Here is a 16,734-nt window from a genome sequence, read left to right as displayed (position 1 = left end):
GGCTATCCTATCCTATCCTGAGTTAGAGATGCAGAAAACCAGATGACCGTTAAAGGACTGCAGAGTTTTAAAAAATGTATCTCTTTGCTCCCAACTAGTAGCCATATAGATTTTTGCAGCCTGGATATAGTAATCCTACACTAGACACTGATAAAATTAAAGATGGTCATTGTAAAGTTGCCCAGACTTGAATTGTAAGAATGCTAAAGCTGCACTGCAGGGCTAGTACGGAAGGTACATGTAGCTGTATTTGGAATCAGACTATCTAATAATAGAGATCATAAAGATGCAAATGAACTCCTCTCCATCTGCAACACCAGGCAAGGAGCAGTGAAGCTTTAAGATATAAGAGAGGGGAATAAATGGCCACCACAGAGAGGCTTAACCTCCAGATCAGAGTGAATTAGAAGTGCAATGAGGTGACAGTGATGAATATTTAGCATGTTTTTAGCCAACAAGTACCAAGGCAGGGACCCTAACAGGTGTAGGGGAGGGAGGGAACTGCAGCAGAGGAACAACTGTCACCCTGAGTTTGAAGGCTGACATTTAGTCAGAGAGAAGAAGGGTGAAATGGTGCATTTAATAGCTTAATGCTGGCCTGAAGAAGAAGAAAAAACAAGATGACTTAGATTGATAAAACTTGTAGAAGGAAGCAAAGGGGGAAAGGAATGCAGAGATTGTCCTGCTCATTAAACTTAATTCTGAATCAGTGGAGATGTATTGTTATGTGTCTGTCAGGAAGGATTGGGGGAGGAAGCCAAACATCTCTTTTTTAATCTGGGGAAAATTTTCATTTTGTTTTGTTTTGCAGGGCTTTTTGCCTTTCCCCTGTCAAATGCAAAACTCTAGTGTGGCCAAAAGGAAGGAGGATTCGTTTCCAAAAGCTTTCAGTGCAGATTAAATCACTTTGTTGCATTGATTAATGGATAGATAGTCCTTCCTTGAGCAAATTCAGGCTATTGGCAACATATTGCCAGACATTGCTGGCTGTGACTTCCAGAAGAAATGTATTTTGAGTAGTTGGGAGAAGCTGGCTTGGTTCTGAAAAATAGTTCTCAAAGTCCTTGTGCATTAAGATTTAGAGCCTAGTAGAAAGTCTGCTAAAGCCAAGGATGAAAGCTATATTGACCTTCAAAACTTTTTACTTAGATCTTAAGTTAAAGAAGATTTTTTTTTAGCAGTCTTGGCATGATTGTTGGTTTATGTATTATTTTCCCAATGGAAAGTAGTCTAATAGTTTAATCTCAAACTTTGTTGTTTTGTGCATAGCAATTGTGACTGTTGTGCTAATGTTGCAAATATATTATATAGATGCTGCAAGGCAAAATGAATGATGAATGAAGTAATCATTTCACATTTGTTGATTTGTGAAAGATAAGTACAAAATATTACATATGTGCATCATTTATTGACCTTTTAAAATTTGCTATAACCCTCGTGATATGGAATGGGCAAGGAGTATTGGCAACATTTTGGCTCAAACCACTCCGTGTTTTATTAGAAAGATTTTGGTATTGTGCTATGTTTGAAACAGGACTGATTTAAAAGTCTCTTGGAATAGAACTATTTATCCATCCTGATTTAGAATGCTAGAAATGTAAATATATGATTGAACTTTAGTTTTGAATACTTAACGTAAAGAAGGATAATGATGTCTCCTCGGCAGGAAGAATAGCTTTGCACATCTCCAATGGGATACATTGGTGTCCAGAGCTATTGATAGCTTCTCTTTCCAACTGGAGAAAATCTGACCCAAGGCCTGAGGTCTAATTCCAATGCTTCCCCATCTTCTGGGAGAAGTCTGGACAATACTTCCTTAGGCTACGGATGAGGATTCATATGGATAAATGCTTTTCTATTCACGCCATATTGCTTAAAAGCTCAGATGTTATAAAGTCCAACCCTATATTTTTCTTAAAATTTTAATCTTCTGTGTTTGTGAATTTACTTTATTTTGCTTTTTTATTTTTTTTATGGAAAAATGCATTATCCTCACTTTTAAGTTGAATGGTTGTCAGTCTGATTTCCAAATACTTATTGGATTCTCTACATTCTTTGTAAAAAAGTTGACCAAATTAAAATTCCTAACTATTCCTGAAAATGCGGGGTTGAGGTGGGGGAACCTACCTCTATGCTTAGTGAAAATACTGCTGATATAAAAATAATTTTGTTGAAAATATATACTGCAATTGCAATTACAATCCTGAAGTGTTAGGAGAATATCTGGACACACTTTGCTTGTTTCCTACATGAAGCACCTTAATCTGAAAAGCAAAATGTTCTCTTCTTTAATTTGGATGTGGTCATATGGAAGAAAATAGACTTTTACAGATTGTTTCTCTTCTAGGCAGATTGTTTCTCTTTTAGAAAAAACTTGCAAATCTTTTGAGAGACTGTGGAAGATTTCCCTTAATGTCTTTAAATTTTAATGCCTATGCAAAAGGAAGCAAAGCCACATTATTTCATATACACACAAGCCAGCAACGAGTTCCCTTCTCCCACCCTTTCAGGTTCTGTTCTTTCCTGCCCAATGTGCTACTAAGCTGAGCACAAGGAGAACCAATGGGAAAAAAGTCTCCATTTTCTAATTTCTCACACCACTGACAATATGAGGGCAGTCTCCAAGTAGCAACCTGCCATTTTCAGTTTATATATTGTTTAACAACAAATCTGTGTTTGCTCTCATATGTACACAAGAAGAGGCGTGTGTTTTCAAATATCTGCTCATCATATCTGTTTTTGGCATATTTAGGTATATGCTTTAAATAGAAAAATATGAAGTGCCCATCTTGAAAATATAATATGTAAAGAATTATATGCCACAGGATACCTGCCAACAGCTTGAGCTGCTTCTGTGGATGCTTTCTATTTAGCACTACAGATTTTCTATTTTTTTTTCCTGTTCCTTCTTGCCTATTGCTGCTAGAGTCCCATTTTCCTTTTAGTCTGAGAGAAAATGCTCATCACCTTAAAGGACAACATACAGAGGACTGTTTTCTGCTGATGCAGGGCAACATTCTATCACACCAAGTGCTGAGAAATGCAACTAGTAGTAATTCCCAAGCCTTCACCTGTTCTATATGCTAATCTTGCTATTTCACACCCTTGTGATAAGGTCTTCTTAAGCCATTCTTCATGTTGCAACAGGGATCAGCCATTTTCAACCATAATCTATTGTGTTTATTCCTACAGCATAGTTGTAAGTGGCAGAATTAAAGGAAAGCCTTTTTGATAGAATGAATATGATATTCCATAACATATTACAGTGTTTAGTTGAACATAGTAGTAGGATAGTAGACTCAAACCCTATTGTTTCAAATTAGTTCTACTAAAGAACAAAGTGAGTGGAAGAAAAAACAGTAGCTTCAGATACTCATAAAATATATTTATTCTTCTGTATATTACAGACGATGTCTGAGGCTTTGATTCAATCTAAGAAGATTGTGGTATTACCCCTATTTTAAGAAAATATATTTAACTGAAGCATAATAAAAGTACAACATCATCCAAAGCAGCACTATCATCTAGAACAGATACTTGTGTTTAAAAAAACCCTATGCAGCTTTATTTCCACTGTTTCAGATTTCATCCTACAAATTTGCACTGTTTCAGATTTCATCCTACATGCAACAGAAAAGGAAGAGGAAGTTACATTTTCTGTGAGTGGCCTTCCTTATTTGGATCTTATTTGGATCTTAATAAGGAAGAAGGGATCAACCTACTCTCCAAACCTCATGAAGGTAGGACAAAAAGCAATAGATGGAAACTAATCAAGGAAAGAACCAACCCAGAACTAAGGAGACATTTCCTGACAATTAGAACAATTTATCAGTGGAACAACTTGCTTCCAGAAGCTGTGGGTGCTCCAACACTGGATATTTTTAAGAGAGATTGGACAACCATTTGTCTAAAATGGTAATGGAGTTTCCTGCTTGATCACAGGGTTGGATTAGTAGCCTTTCAAGATCCTTTCTGACTTTGTTATTCTGTTTTCACAAAATCTTTTAATGCCCTTCTTTTTGAACAGAAGACACAGCCAGCCCTGCACCCAGTCCACTGAATATAGATTCCATACTTCTCTTTCCTTGGTTTTTGGCATGTCTACAATGAAAGCAGATGAAACATCAAGAATGTTCCAGTAGAACAGAGTAGAATATGTGGACTATTATTCAGTAGAACACAGCACTGCTTAGATTTGAGAAAGATAGGCTTTGTCTTGAGTGCATATGAATTCCTGACTTTGGGAATGGCAGAAATTTGCTGCATCTAAACTTAAAGTTAGCAATCAAGTACCAATTAACTGGTTACAAGTAACTAATGATGAAATTATCATGTGTGTTTTTGTTCTTGTGCTACCTGCATGGTAAAGCAAGGAGACTGAGTGAGAGGTTTACATTGTTTAGCACAGTGGTCGCCAACTGGTGGGCCATGAGAAAATTTTGGTGGGCCACAGAGAAATCTCACCCCCAGAGCACCCCCCCAAAGCAATTAATCCAGGCTGCACAGAAACACAAGGCTGCGTGGCCCGCGGGAACCCTCCCCGCCCACTCACTCCTTCCCCGGCAAACTTGCCTGCTAAATTGCTATTTTTCCTTTTTCCGACCATCATCTGTTCCGCTGTGCTGGGAGATTTAGATTAGCTAGGAAGCAGGAAATTGTTGGATTTCTTGCTTTCTAGCTAGTCTTTAGATCTTCAGCTCAGCACAGCTGAACCTCCCTTAGGGCTGAAGGTTTGCTTGCAAGCAAATTCAGTGCAGACTCACAGCAAGCAAATTTGAGAGACTGAGCTAGCCGATGGCAGATAGATAGATCACTGAATGATTCTGTGAGCAACTCAATCTGCCTGCTTTGCCTGATTTTGGATAAAAGTTGCTTTTTTAAATAAAAAATTCAATATTTACATACATGGTGTGTTGTGAGTTAATTTTGTGAGTTTTCTTGCTAGCAAATTTTATGAGTTTGCTTGCAAGCAAATTTTATGTGACAGACTGAACTAGCCAATGGCAGATAGATAGATCTCTGAATGAATCTGTGATTCTGTGAGCAACTCAATCTGCCTGCCTGCTTTGCCTGATTTTGGGTAAAAGTTACTCATTTTATAAAAAATTCAATATTTATATAAATATTTATAATATTTACATACAAGCCATGCCCAGCCAGTCACATGACCACCAAGCCACACCCACAAATTAGGCCACACCCACAGAACCAGTTAGTGGTCCCTGGGAGCTAAAATTATGAGTTTGGTGGTCCCTGAGGTCCAAAAGTTTGGCGACCCCTGATTTAGCATGCAGCAAAATATGTGTCCCCTTATTCATCCTTCCAAAAGAGACAGGCAACTTTATTGCTTAGGTTTGTTTTAGCAGTGTTCTTTCTAAACTTCTCATCCTGATATTTGAAGCAAATCATAATTGTCATAAGAAAAGTAAGCAAGCTTTGGTCGTATATTGTTTATGAAAGAGAGAAGTAGAGAGGTTGGACAGGGATCAGCAGTAGCTTCAATTCTTCCAGGCTGGAGGAAACGAAGGATTTAAGGGCTCAGCATGGCTCTGGACTTTATTAGACTAAATTGTCACCCCAAAGAGACTTTACCCCAAGCTTATTTGCTCTGTTGGATGGCTGATTCATGGAGACTTGCCCTTTGACTGCTTGCATCTAAACCCTTGTCACCAGACCACCCACAGACTCCCATATGTCCTTTAGCTGAATCGTCTGGAGTTCTTTGCAGAGTCTTCTCTTTCTGCTTGTGATTCATACTGAAAAGAGTCAGAAAGGTTCATGAGGGATACAAAAAGCAATGTTCCTATTAAGAAGAAAAACATCCATATTTCCAAAATATATGTATAAATCTATACATATATCAAAGAAGTATCCTACCTACTTAGAACTTTGGAAGTTTCGTCTGCCTAGTCAGAGTTTATATGGAATGATTGGAATGTGGATGGAGCCTGCGGGCATTCAGATAACAGATAACAGATAATCAGAGTTGGAAGGGACCTTGCAGGTCATCTAGTCCAACCATTCATAGTAGACTTCATCCAGAATTGTGATATCAGGACCTTGCTCTGAAGATAAGTTCATTAAGTCTAATGACCAATGTACAACCAATGTTCCTTACTAATTCTAAGTTTTAGATCTTCCTCCCAAAAAATTACATCTCACGAAAGGTGGGACAAAATAAAAAAAATACCTTCTTCACAGAATTATTTGGAGACCATCAAGCATTCCATTTCCTAATCCCAATGTGAGTTGAGGAAGAAAGAAAATAGACAGCAACTGTCTCCTTGCTCCCCTAAACCACCCTTTTTCTTGGTGGGCTGGGGAAGAGGATCATGCAAGCTGATACCCTTTCTGGAGGGTCTTGACATTCAAGTCTCTCTAGCAATGTCTGGAACGGGCTCAGTGGAAGCTTTGTTGCACGTTCTCCTCCTGATTGATTCCATTCTGTGCCAGGATGGAGGGTAAGCAGAAAGGTCTCCTTTCATTACCCCTTCCAATAAATAGCTTTTCAGTAGAGATGGAAGGTCATTTGCTGATTATTAATGCTGATGGCGCTCTCTCTCCCCCCTCTCTCTCCTTCCCTCCCTCCCTCTCCAGCTCTCTCTCTTTCCCTCTCTCTCTTAAAGAGATTATACATTTCTTTTTTTTTCAGAGTAAATTTTTATTAGTCATATTTCCACCATAACACTACATTTCCACTCATTACAGTGTTCCGTATCAGTATTCACTCGTGTTGACATAGTTTCTAATTGTATAAGTTATACATTTCTATTACAAATGATTGGTGATTTTCTGGATTTTTCTGTCTTCTGCACAGTAGTTTTAAGCTGTGCAGATGCAGATAGATAAACTCAATGAGACATCCATAACAAAGTACATTTATTGGTTCATCAGGTATCCTCATAACTCACATTTGTGAAGAAGTTCTTCTTTAATGACCAATCCTTTGCATATCTGCCTCGTAGTAAAAGATGGTTATCTCCTAACCCATCTTGTAGCGATAGAAAGCGGCTGCCATGAGTTACAGGATTCAGGCAAAGTATGGAAAAACTCCCCCAACCCATCGAGGGTCAAATTAGTGACCAATCGGGGTTACAGATGTGGCCACGTGACATGAACTACATGTCTTTAACTACATTTGCTACCTTTAACTACATTGACCATGATGCATTCCCTTAAGGGGACAGCTCATAATTCCTAAGTAACTATCCAATTCCCATAGACTGGCTGGGACAGCACATGGATGATTGGTCATTTTCTGTTTCTGGAAAAGTCTGTGTTCTGAATGTTGTTTTAAATCCCATCCTGGCATAGCTGTGCATTGGAAACAACCATAAAACAATCTATCAACAAGTACCTTGTATTAAAATTAGGACTGAATATCCAGAGCCTTAATGAGGCTGCTTAAAAATCTGGCAGCTAAAAATGTTGAGGAAGGGAAATGCCCCTGCTTTTTTTTTTAAAAAAACCTATTATTTAATAAAAAGATAAAATGAGCTGCGAGGGTGGGATGCTGAATACAGAGGAAGAGATGTCAATGACGGTGCTTGGTTTTCCAATGTCTGACTGAGGAGAATTATTGTCGCCCTTTGAGATGAGGTAAGGGGTAATGTCAGCTAAGTTTCTGGACATTACTGGAATCTTAGGGACTGCTATTTACATTGCTTTATTTTGACTAAGTTTCCATTGTGCTATTAAGCACTTTGGGCAATGATTCTAGCAAAGTGTTTTTTTATATGCATATTTGATTCATACCAAAGAATCGTGATTACATGAGCTTTTTGAACAGTACATCTAGATATACGGGCATAAGTAAGTTCTGACTTGTTTAATTTGTATGTCTAGTCAACTTAAATTGAGTGGATCAACTGGAAGTGAAATTAATTAGTGATGAAAATGTTAATTAGTCAGAATTTCTGCTTAGATCCATACTATTATGTTGTTATGTCTTAAGAAATGAAGAACTATTTTTCTTCTATTAAGTGCTAGGTTTCACTTATAATTAGATAAATTTTATCGAACATAAGCATTTATATTAAAATTGGTTTATATAGCCATTTATTTAAGTTTAATTGATGACTTGATTAATAATATACAGTAAATGAAAGCAGTATTATCTTACACCTATCTTTTAGGAAGGAAATCTCCCTTTATTTGAGTAGTAATTTACCTTTGACCATATATTTATGATGTGGAACAGATCATAGCCCCCCCCCAATTAGCCAACACTACAGACAGCATTTAGTTTTTGATCTTGTAAAAGACAAGATAGACAAAAAGCAGAAGAAGAAAATTCAAATGTATCACAATTTGTACCATTTCTAGCCTATAGAACAGAACTGATATTCAAAGGTGATGGTGTATGAATTATTCAGTAACAGTGTGGATTGCAGTGTTTTGAACTATCCAGGCACAGGAATGTATCTATGCATTAGTAGAGAATATGGGGGTAGATGAGGGAATCAATTAATCTAATTTTGGACCATACTAATTAATTTGATAGACAGCTTTAGAATGTATCTTTAGTTCAGACTAAGGAGAGTTGCTCAGACATTTCAGAAAAAAGGGAGACTTGAGAAAGTCAAAGATTCTGAGGCAAGAATACAGTCTAAATATAGAGTTTGTAGCAGTTATCAGTGGAAAGCTAATATTATATAGGTAATACTTAGCTTGCGATCTTAGACACTTATTATGGAGTAAGCCCTATTGAAATGTTCAGGAGAATTTATTTTTGAGTGGATATTCATTAAATTGTGCCATAAGTCCACACTTAATTAGCTATGAATTTGGAAAGTCATTCTAGAGATTATAAAAATCATAGTAGAATTTTCTGTGTTCTGCCCAACTCTAAAAGCTGGAGCTGGCTTGGGGAAAACTTGGAGCATGATGGCCTGTTGAAAGCACAGGTTTTTTTTCCCTTTTCTTTTCCTATAGGAATGAAGCATGCTTCTTCTCTCTAGTATCTTTTCTCTAATCCTGTCACAACCTTCTTCATACTTTGCAATTAAACTCTTGTCACTTGTTTAAAACAGTGATATGTTTTGTCATTGCTTGACAAACAAATACCATACTAGACGGGACTGATTGGAGAGGGGGTGGAGGGGGGTCTGATCCTATCAAGTATAACTGTTATTAACAAAATTTACACCATTCCCCTCTTCCCCTATTAATGAAATGCTTTAATTTGCCTGCTTGTCAAAATCCAACTTATATTCCTACATAGCTCAGACCCTGTTTAAATTGTGCAGAATTTCTCAGAGCATGTGTATGTGTGTGTATATATGTGTGCTTGTTGTTTTTAATCCACCTGCATGCCTCCCACCTAGCAACATTTTTCTGTCTCTCCCCCAGGGGGCACCCTTCTGCCAGGGAGCGAGCCCACAGTGGACACGGTGTCAGTGCAGCCCATTCCAGCCTACTGGTATTACGTTATGGCCGCCGGAGGTGCTGTTCTGGTGCTGGTCTCCGTCGCACTGGCCCTTGTGCTCCACTATCACCGGTTCCGCTATGCGGCCAAGAAGAGTGATCACTCCATCACCTACAAAACCTCCCACTATGCCAACGGGGCCCCTCTAGCTGTGGAGCCAACTTTAACAATAAAACTAGAGCAAGATCGCAGCTCACATTGCTGAGAATGGAACAGGAGCATAATTATTTTAAACAAAACAAAACCAAACTTCAGATATGTTGCCTCAATTTTGCACTTTTCTCCTTGCCCAGGATATATGTGAACTCAAGATATTTCTTCCCCCAACCCCTTGTTCTTTGACAAACTTTTTAACTATAATGCTGCATCTTGGAAGAGACTCAGTTCCCCTGTCTCTTTGGAAGCAAATGCTCCTTCATTTATATTTTCAAAGACTTGATTTTGGGTTTTATCCAGTAGACACCTTGCAAGGAAACTCAAGAGCAAGTCATGAGGGGTATGCAAGAGAATAGGAATGTGTGCTTGTATATCTATATCTTTATGTATGTAAGTGTGCATGTGTGTGATCTTGGCTGGATGGCTCCCTGGGAAGATTACTTAAGACTTGCGTGTACCATTCTGCCTTATCTAACTCTGGCTGGGTTTATGACTGAGATCCTTTAAGAATGCCAGCTAGCTCAGGCTGGTGGGGGAAAAAAAGAAAGGCTTGGCTCCAAACAAATTAAATGTGGCAAGCTAAAAAAAGAAAAGGAAAAATCACAACAGGCAAGGAAGGAACCCAGAAATTCTTGATGATGGTCAAAACTCAGATTGTACAGTGTTGCGTTCCCAGACATCAAGAAAACATAGCCATTGTTTTGGTAGTGGAATTAATCCCTCAACAAAACAATTTTTTTAAAGTTGCCTTATAAAAGAGAAGCTCATTATGAATGTTCAGTTTATCTGTTAAACCCAGTCTTAGAGTAATGCATAGATATCAGTACATCAAAGGATTTAGAAGCTCCATAAAATGGAGGTTTATTTAGTTTGATTAATGAACCTCGCTTTGAGAGATACTTCATTTGGAAATTTTATTGAGGGAGGGTAAGAGTAAGGATTTTTTCCCTTGAAATTTACAAATAATTTACAAAAAACAACTGTTTTCCCTGTTTTCTCTCTCCAAATTTGCATTAATTGCTGACTGATAGAGTTTGTATGTTGCTTCTTGAAATATTGGTAGTAACATCTGTCAACTAAAGCTCCCGAAATAAGGGCGTACTGAAATCCAGATATCTTTGCATCTTTTAATGAAAAAGGCATAAAGGAATTCTCAGTAAGCCTCTCTTTATTGATTTGCTCTGAAATAATGCAATGGAAATGCCTTATATAGACTAACAACAATATACAAAGGTGGTTGGAATTGTTGCATCAGATATATTTTCCAAGCAAAATGCATCTCCATGGAATCCTATTTCCAATGGTTTTTGCTTTTTTGAAAAACATCCAGTCATGGCTAATTGTTGCTGCATCTTTCTTCAAACTGCCATTCATCCTTTTGCCTTCAGGGTAGCAGAAATATTTAGCAGAAATGTTATTGTACCTGGGGGTTTAAGGCTGTGGGAGCAGTCCCCAGGGAGGTACCTCTTGTGCAAGCCCTCAAGAAATCAATGAGACTTGTACAATAAAATGGGTGCTGCCTTGAACAACTCCCATCGATTGAATTGTGCAGGAGAGATTCCAAACAAATGGACCCCCCACATACATTTAAGTGGGATTAGCAAAGGTCACGAAAGCAGCTGGAGATCCTCTGTCAGAGGCACCCTTTATCTAGAGATGTTTGTCATATCCTCCCACCCCATTATTCAGGTAGCATGCTTTGATGCATGTAGCAAATGGATTCTGCTAAGATGCTTGCTTAGGCTGGGCTAATGCCACACAGTGCTGTTTAATGCAGAAATTGTTCTTCAAAGTGCATAGTGAGAAATAAAGGGCAGTGTGTGCTGATAAGCTTTAATTTGATTAGGAGGGACATGTGAGAACAAAAGGTGATCGCACATCAGATATCTCAAAATGGGGAGGGGGTGGACATTCTTCAAGGATGGCCATGGAACAAGGAAAGCTCATATTTCAGAAAATATTCGGTATCTCCTCTTAAGACGTGCTTGCTCTTTTGGTTGTTGTTGTTTTGCTTTTTAATCCTTTGGTTTTATAGGACACAGGAAAACATGTTCCAGAATGGAGTCATATGTTAGCAAGTATCTATTACTTTAGCTGAGGTACTTGTCACAGGAAATCTCCAATACAGAATAATAGTCTATTTAAATTGTTTCCTCCCAATGGTTTTCTTGATTTTGCCCCAACTCACCTTCAGCAATCAAGTGCAATATGTCATGCGGATACTCTATTTCACCCTGAATAAAATATGCCCAGTATTTAACCTGATTGAGATACCCCATTTTAAAATTTCAACAAAGATTCACCTGCCCACCCTAAATACTTACCGTCAACTTTCACTCCTCCCCTTACAGCTGTGACACTGTCAGCATCACTCAGTTGCCTGTGTGTGAAAATATCTTGTGGAATCTTGAGATTCTTGACAATGTATTGTGTGGAATGTAATAAAATGATATTTTTATACATAGATCTGTTTTCTTCTTTATCTCACTTTTGAATCTTACATTTCTAATTTTCTAATATATATGTATATAATATATGTATCTACCTGTTGTCCCCTCACCATGGAGTGGAGTGGCAAAAGGTAAAATAATATCACACAATTTTAAGACAAATCAGAAGTAATTGCAGCTCCTTAAATTTCCTGCATTATAGTAACCATGTCTGAAGTTATTATGGACTCTGACCTTATGGAAAAGCAAGATAGGAAGCCTCATAAGATCATCAGTAATACAGGAAAAATTGACTATGGCTCTCTGTCCACTTTTGGATCAGTACAGAGCTCTTACCTCTGTAGGAAGATTTCAGACACTCTATTTTGAAGACTTCAGATTTAAATAGATTAAAACCAATGATATGAAATGAAAGATTAGTTTGGATGGTTTGGATTGATTTTATATGCATACCATTATACTCAAATTTAATTTTCTCCCTATCAAAAAGCTAAATGATATGATTTCATTAATAGGACTAATATTGTGGCATAGATGATGTCTGGTTTAATCTACAATTTTAAGCAGGTTAATCTCTTAGTAAAATTGGTGCCATGTGAACTTCCATTACCCAAAACCATTACCATTTTAAGACAGGTCTCAATTTAAGCATTGTTCATGTGGGCAATGTATCTTATAAGACAAGAAAGAACAGACTGCAGTTCTGTATATTCTGTATATACATATTCACATAGGTTTATCTGTAATACTATTTAGTACGACTTCTCCCATTTGTAAAATATGCTTTAGCTCTATGCCCAAATACAGGATTTGATTTTATCAAGTTCCTTTCTTATGCAACTTAAGTGCGGTGTAGTGAATATTGATAATAGCTAGACATTATGAATGTCTGCCATGAATTGCTATTTCTCCTGTAACTTCCTTAGGATGAGGAAATCCAAATTGACATGAGATCTTCACTCTTTTAACTATCTGACTTCATTTGAAATTGAGGTTGGATCCTCATTTTCAATATTGGATCACTGAACTGACATTAATTTCTGAAAAAGCATGGCTGTGATTGTATAGTGTCTATTGCTGATGAGCAATTATTTCACCATCACATCATCTGGAAAGGAAAAAAACCAAGGAGATATTCCAGATTGAGCCCTGGCCATTATTTATAGGATCTTGTGCTGCATAATCTTAAAATAAGACCACACACCATTTATATAGAGGATTGAGGCTTTAATTAAAGATTCCTGTGTAGGTTTTTTTTCTGTCACTGCTTGTTAGGAATGTAGTCATCTTGATCAACTGAGCCAATTCATAAGATTCATTTGGGATTTGCTAGAGTGTTTAGTTGCTGATTATGATTATACTAGATTTCCCTGGAGAAGATGCCCAGGAGATGAGACACATCATTTCAAATTGTCTCCACGGGATTGCATTTACAAAATAAGGTATAGAGCTGCCTTTCCAAAAGCACACTTGAAAAATCATTGCTAATTAGGCTGGGTATCAGGCTAGCTTGCCCATCAGATGGATTTTTTAAAAAATAAAAAATAAAATAAAAGCCACACTGTAATATTGGGCATTTGGTCACTTGAAAATGTGCACAGATTTGAATAGATTAATATTGAGACATGTGGTGCTGTCTCAATGTTAAGAAATTATTTAGTGCACTGTGCAGTCTCTCAGAATAGTGGAATAAAACACAAAAAGAAAGGTCACTATGGTGGGATATTTGCTACTGAAATTAATCTCAGATAATCTGAGATACCAAAGGAATTTTAAGAGAAAGCAGAATAATTTTAGTAAATGTGTTTCTTGGAGGAACTTGGAAGAACTAGCACATTTCAGATATTTTCTTATAGAAGGATAATAGAACAGTCAGTCAAATTTTATTTTGGTGAAAGATGAGTACATGCTAAAATAGAGGCTCTTCCGGAGTTCTATCCAAAGATTTGATTCCAGGATCATTAGCTCTGGTGTATATCTTATAATATAAACATAATCATACCAAGGGTTCACATTCAACACACTGGAAGCCAAAAAAAAATAAAAATGAATTCAATTTAAATGTAATGCAGCTTAACATGAATTAATTATATATAACATGTTTAATCCATTTCTATTTATAACGCCTTCTGTTACTTTAAAAACTTGGCAATATTTAGAGGGGAGCAGCATTCAAGAGGGTGCACACTCTTCAGATTGTGTACTGTTATTTCAGACCAATAACTCACATGGCTAGTCATTCATGTAATATGAGTTCATTAAAAGCATTGGGATATTTTTTAAAGGAAAAATATTTAATTTATTTACAATAACTGAATTATATGAAAACAGGTGATTCTGCAAGTAGCATTAGCAAAGACAAGAAATTGGTCAGCTAAGAAAAGGGATGCATCCCAAGAGAAAAGCTTAGGAGCATTACTATATTAACCCATCACATATTCCATAATCAATAATACCTAAAGAGTTAAATTCATTAAGGGTGGGAAATATTTGCAGTTTTAAGCAAGAATTAACAAAGGATTATTTAAAGCCCAGCTATTCTGAAACTTTATTTTACTCCTAAGAACTACTGGGTTGCAAACTTCACACTTCATGACTAACTGCACAAGTAGCAATTCAGGAAGGTTTTATTTATATACAACTGTCTTCCATTTATATACTATGTCTTCCATTGGCAAATTAATAACTGAAAAGTCATCTTGAACATGTTGACTGACCCCAGTGAATGCAGCTAAGTAAGTGTTTTCATCTTTAGTATTGTCAGCTGGATAAAGTAGTAAAAGGAATGAAAATGGTCTTTTGCTATTTATTTGCATTTTTGGGGTCTTTAGGCACTTTAGGCAGAATTACCCCAAACAATTTGACTGATTATACTGGAGATAAAAAGAGCCCGGAGAAACAAATGCAAATAGACAAATTCTTAAGAAGTTAACACCCCAAGCCATGCTGGGATCAGAGGTCCAATGGCTCTTGTTTTTAGATAGCCAAGTTCATAGTTGCAGATATCAACCCAGGTGATATTTGGATAAAAAAAATGATGGCCTGGTTTCAGCTGAAGATATTGAAGGGAAGAGGGACTGAAAATCAAACATTGAAATGGTAAGTAATTGGAAAAGAGTGATTTTCATTTTATACAACTGCAAACTGGTAGAAATCACTCCATCAAAAGAGTTTAAAATAATTTAACATTATTTTCGGATATACTTTCTTGGAGCACAGAACACTTAGTCAGATGCCCAGAATATGACCTTGAAAAATAAGTATTCTATAAACCAGAGTACTTGCCTTTCTTAGCACTGTCCGCTGTGTTTCTGATTAAATGCACTGTGAGTCAAAGATTTTTCTGCAATAATAGATGGACTTGTCTTCAGAATCCAGTGACTTAAGAGACTATCATGGCTGTCCTCTGAAAACTCAGGCAAAATAAAATTTGAGCAAAGAAGGCTACAAATTAGTCAGGTTTTTCATAGCAAGTAGGATTGACTGGGGAATTCAGATGCATTGTGCCATCTGATACATTTGCCTTCAAGTGAGACTGGATTCCCGGTGACTTCCTGAGCAAGGCCCTGCAGTTCACTCAGCAATATTTTTCAGAAGTAGTTTGCCTTTGCCTCCTTCCTAGGCCTGAAAACGAGTGGCTGACCCAAAGCTTTAGTACTTCAGGTTTTCCTACTTTTAGTCCAACACCTTTAACCACTAGGCCAAACTCGCTCGCACTTATCAGAAATAAATATTACTTTTTTAAAAAGAGTAGAAAAAAATCTGAAATAAATGTCAACAGCTGGTACTGAAAGAACTCAAATTACCCATTCCCCTCCCTTCTTCCCAGAACATCTGTTTGAAAACACCTATGGCATTCCACTGCATTGTTTCCTATTTGATAGTATACAGGTAAAACTCAAAAAATTAGAATATCATGCAAAAGTTCATTTATTTCAGTAATGCAACTTAAAAGGTGAACCTAATAAATGAGATAGACTCATTACATGCAAAGCAAGATAGTTCAAGCTGTGATGGGTCATAATTGAGATGATTATGGCTTACAGCTCATGAAAACCCCAAATCCACAATCTCAGAAAATTAGAATATTGTGAAAAGGTTCAATATTCTAGGCTCAAAGTGTCCCACTCTAATCAGCTAATTAAGCCATAACACCTGCAAAGGGTTCCTGAGCCTTTAAATGGCCTCTCAGTCTGGTTCAGTAGGAATCACAATCATGGGAAAGATTGCTGACCTGACAGTTGTGCAGAAAACCATCACTGACACCCTCCATAAGGAGGGAAAGCCTCAAAAGGTAATTGCAAAAGAAGTTGGATGTTCCCAAAGTGCTGTATCAAAGCACATTAATAGAAAGTTATGTGGAAGGGAAAAGTGTGGAAGAAAAAGGTGCACAAGCAGCAGGGATGACCGCAGCCTGGAGAGGGTTGTCAGGAAAAGGCCATTCAAAAGTGTTGGGGACTTTTACAAGGAGTGGACTGAGGCTGGAGTCAGTGCATCAAGAGTCACCACACACAGACGGATCCTGGACATGGGCTTCAAATGTTGTATTCCTCTTGTCAAGCCACTCCTGAACAACAAACACTGTCAAAAGCATCTTACCTGGGCTAAAGAAAAACAGAACTGGTCTGTTGCTCAGTGGTCCAAAGTCCTCTTTTCTGATGAGAGCAACTTGTGTATCTCATTTGGCAACCAAGGACCCAG

At 37.4% G+C, this 16,734-nt stretch overlaps 1 protein-coding gene across 5 annotated transcripts in view; it reads left to right on the top strand.

Annotated features, from left to right (window-relative positions):
* The window catches only part of NRP2 (neuropilin 2), a 251,186-nt gene that overhangs the window by 203,814 nt on the left and 30,638 nt on the right, over window positions 1-16,734 (top strand). For 2 of the 5 annotated variants that reach the window (XM_087949493.1, XM_087949494.1), the window contains exon 16: window positions 9,352-12,047. The exons of 2 other annotated variants lie outside the window; for them this stretch is intronic. In XM_087949493.1, coding sequence (XP_087805619.1) covers window positions 9,352-9,632 — 281 coding nt within the window. In that variant the 3' untranslated portion in view covers window positions 9,633-12,047. Of the gene's footprint in view, window positions 1-3,582; window positions 7,459-9,351; window positions 12,048-16,734 lie in introns of those variants that run through there. One more of the 5 variants, XM_087949495.1, reaches the window with a different exon arrangement.

Source organism: Notechis scutatus, chromosome 1 (assembly GCF_049901735.1).
Source record: "Notechis scutatus isolate UNSWTSFEM ecotype Mainland chromosome 1, rNotScu1.2, whole genome shotgun sequence".
Taxonomy (NCBI): domain Eukaryota; kingdom Metazoa; phylum Chordata; class Lepidosauria; order Squamata; family Elapidae; genus Notechis; species Notechis scutatus.
This window is presented reverse-complemented; position numbering and strand designations above follow the sequence as displayed.